At 57.4% G+C, this 3,669-nt stretch overlaps 1 protein-coding gene across 1 annotated transcript in view; it reads left to right on the plus strand.

Annotated features, from left to right (window-relative positions):
* Positions 1-1,648: 1,648 nt before the first annotated feature.
* The window catches only part of Ushbp1 (Usher syndrome 1C binding protein 1), a 12,340-nt gene continuing 10,319 nt past the window's right edge, over positions 1,649-3,669 (plus strand). The window contains exons 1-4 of the mRNA XM_013028291.1: positions 1,649-1,719; positions 2,182-2,253; positions 2,336-2,484; positions 3,467-3,667. Of these exons, the coding sequence (XP_012883745.1) occupies positions 2,200-2,253; positions 2,336-2,484; positions 3,467-3,667 (404 nt within the window). The 5' untranslated portion in view covers positions 1,649-1,719; positions 2,182-2,199. The remainder of the gene's footprint in view (positions 1,720-2,181; positions 2,254-2,335; positions 2,485-3,466; positions 3,668-3,669) is intronic.

Below are 3,669 nucleotides of genomic sequence, written 5' to 3' on the forward strand. Positions count from 1 at the left end.
GTGAGTGCTGGAATACAGGCATGCGTCCCCACACTAGGTTCCTGTATGGCCTTCCGACTCTGTACAATGACCAGGTGCTGTGGCTCCCCTGTCATCCCAGCTCTCAGGAAGCTGAGGTCAAAGCCAGCCTGGGCCCGGGCTCGCACCGGCAGGGGGTAGGCGAGGACGCCGCCTCGCCAGGCCAGGCCAGGGGCCCGGGCTGCTCCGGGTCTGAAAAAGGAGCAGAAGCCCGGGCTAAGGGGTGCCGCCTGCAAACGCAGATAGGACCTCTGGGGGCTGGGGCGAGGGGGGCTGCCACCCAATTCCAAAGGTACGTGTCATCTCAAATCAGTCCTGATCACAAAAACAGACCCAAAAGAGGCGTTGAAATCCACCAGTAGCCGAGCCCGGTGGCTCACACCTGTAATCCTAGCTTACTCAGGAAACTGAGATGGTTCAAAGCTAGCCAGGGCAGGAACATTCCTAAGACTCATCAGCAATTAACGGAAGGAAGTAGAGTTGCTATGTCTCATGTGATAAAAGTGCTGATCCTAGATACAAAAGCTCAGGGGCAGCACCCAGGCCCTGAGTTCAAGCCCCGGGACCGACAAAAGAAAGAAAGAACCAAAGAACAAAAGAAAGAAAAGTTCACCTATTTATCTCCAAAATCCCACAGGCTCCCAAACCAGCAAAACCAGATTTGGTGACTTGAAACCAAGCTGATCATGGGTTATAGTTCTCCTGGGCAGGTGGTTCTTGTTTTGCAATGTGGAAGACTGAACCCTGAGCCTATCTGTGCACATGTTTGGCAGGTGGATCCCCATCGGAGCCAGACCTCCACCCCAATTTATGTGTTCTCTCTCAGATACTGCCCTCCAACTCCTAAGTCTCCCAAGTAGCTGAGAATTGACACAATGAGACACCATGCAAGGCTCCCTCCCAATTTACCAGGCCAGTAGCAATCACCTTTAATCCCAGCGCTCACTGGAGAGGCTGACACAGACAGATGGAGATTTAGAGGACAGCCAGGTTCACCAGCCAGACTGTGTTTAAAAAGAAAAGAAAACCTGTCTGGGCCCTTCTTATAGCACTGTACACAGAGGCTTCATTAATAATGTATAATAATGACTCAACTGATAATAAACCACATCAGAAGGAAAGGAACTACAGGTTGGTGATTCTCCACATGTAAAAGAAGTGGAGAATTTACTTATTTTTATTTTTCAAATATTCGGGTTGATACCGGAGCTTGAACTCAAGACCTTGTGTGCTCACTTGGATTTTTCGTTCGAGGCTGGTACAGCTACGGCTTTTGCCACAGCTCCACTTCCAACTCTGGTGGTTCACTGGAAATAACAGTCTCCCAGACATTCCTGCCCAGAGGTGGCTTTAAACTGTGATCTTCAGCTCTCAGCCTCCAGAGTAGCTGGGATTACAGGTGTGAGCCACGGCACCTAGTGAAGGGCTGTTATGTGTAGAGGTGGATCTGTGTGTGAGCGTGCATATGCGTGTGAGCGCATATTCACACACCCAGTATGTGTTGTTTCTTCCCTCCCACCCCAGGAAGCCTCTGTCCTAGAGGAGGAAACCGCACAATAACAAGTCATGTGACAGGGGAGGGGGCTTCCTGTTTCCCAGCCCCTCCTGGGCCAGCCTTAGGCCACCCAGATCTGAGTAGGCAGTGGCCAGCAACAACCCAGGAGCTCGGGCCGCTGACTGAGTGTCCCCAGGGAAACAGAGGTAGCGGGGGCTGAGGGGCAAACCCCACAGCCGGAGGCTCCGAATCCAGCAGGACCTTGGGGAGGGATGGTCGATTCTTGGAGTCCCGATCCCAAGGCTGGCTAGACGAGAAACACGAGAAGATAAACCATGAGCTATGGTGGCCACACCTGTAATCCCAGCGCTTGGGAAGTTGAAGCGGGAGGATCATGGGTTTCCAGCCAGCCTGGGCTGTAGAACACGGCCTCTGATTTTTGTATTGTTGTGTTTTTTAAAGGAAGGAAAACCCAAAAGGCAGAACAAGGGAAGAAGGGGGAAGGGAAAGGTGGGTCAAATGGGATGGGTAATGAGCGGCGTGTCCCGGAACCATTCAAGCAGCAAGTGGACACGGGTCACCTCCAGAGCTCCCTGCCGGGCCCTGAGCCACAGAGAGTTAGTTGAGGCACCAGAGGCTTGAGCTGAGCCCCCGCTGTGTCCTGCCAGGACAGTGTCTGGACAGGAATGAGTGTCAGAGCCACGCGGCCCCGGAGCCGTCGAGGGAGACCGGCTCCACCGGTGAGTGTCCCCCTACCCGCCCGCCCGCCCCCCCCCGCCCCAGGAGCACAGGCCCCCAGAGCTCAGCCCCGATCGCTTGCAGGGTGAACTCGATCCTGTGGCTGAGAGCTCAGAGGAAGCCGAAGCGGCCGGCAGCAACACCAGGCGCAGCGCAGACGCAGTACGGGAGGAAGCCAGGCCGCAGCCGCTGGAGCCCGGGGCCGAGGCCAGCGACCAGGGGCTGGGGGACGGGTGAGCCTGGCTAGATGGTGCCCTCTGCCAGCTGGTGCATCGCAGCCACCCACAGTCCTGCCAGTGGCCCTGCCCGGCTCCCCGCCCGCCCGGCTCCCGCTGCGAATTGGCTGAAGCTTTTCTCTTTTTTTTTGGAAAAAATTATGTATTGGTAATAGTAAGGTGTGAGCGCATGGCCTTGGCCTTGCTGAGTGCGTTATACTTCAGCCAGGCCCGGCCCTGTGTGTGTGTGTGTGTGTGTGTGCGCGCGCGCACGTGCACGCGCACGCGCTTGAACTCAGGGCCTGGGCGCTGTCCCTGAGCTTCTTTTGCTCAAGGCTCGCACTCTACCCCTGGAGCCACCTTCCCAGCCCCTCCCTCCGTCCTCCTCTCGCGCTTCGTTTGTGGCTGGGTGAAGGTGTGCACCATGGTGCCCCCCCCCACACCATTTTTTCCTATTTGGAGCCAGGCGCTCACCATTGATTTCAGGCTGGCCTTGAACTCATGGTCACATGGGAATTGAGCCTGAAGTTCTCCAGCTCAGCCGTGAGTGCTGGAATACAGGCATGCGTCCCCACACTAGGTTCCTGTATGGCCTTCCGACTCTGTACAATGACCAGGTGCTGTGGCTCCCCTGTCATCCCAGCTCTCAGGAAGCTGAGGTCAAAGCCAGCCTGGGCAGGAACGTCCTGGAGACTCATCTCCAAGCAGAAGTGATGCTGTGGCTCAAGTGGTAGAGCGCCGGCCTTGAGCACCACAGCTCAGAGACCGTGCCTGGCCCTGGAGTTCACGTATTTGTATTCCGTAGCCTTGGCCTTGACCCAGGGTCTCCCACATGGAGTCTGGCTACTGCCACTTCCAGAACTTTCTATGACTCTTCATCAGGCCTCTGCCCAACTCCTCATTTTTCCCCAACGGAACATGGGGTCCAGCCTCCTCGGGTCCCCCTGGGGCGCCCCCCCCCACCCGGTGGCAGGCCTGGCTCAGGCCTTGGTTTTCACAGGGCTGATGGGGACCCAGATGGAGACGCTGGCGGGGTGCCATGCCCTGAGGGACCCCAGGAGCCGCCCGCCGCAGCTCAGCAGCCCCCCGAGGCGGATCCAGCGGATGGGGGCGCCGAGCCCACCGGGCCGGGGGCCCCCGATGTGTTTCACACCCTCCAGCAAGCGCTGAGCTCCCTGGAGGCGGCGGCGGCTGCCTGGCGGT

This window comes from Dipodomys ordii, unplaced genomic scaffold (assembly GCF_000151885.1).
Source record: "Dipodomys ordii isolate 6190 unplaced genomic scaffold, Dord_2.0 Scaffold108, whole genome shotgun sequence".
Taxonomy (NCBI): domain Eukaryota; kingdom Metazoa; phylum Chordata; class Mammalia; order Rodentia; family Heteromyidae; genus Dipodomys; species Dipodomys ordii.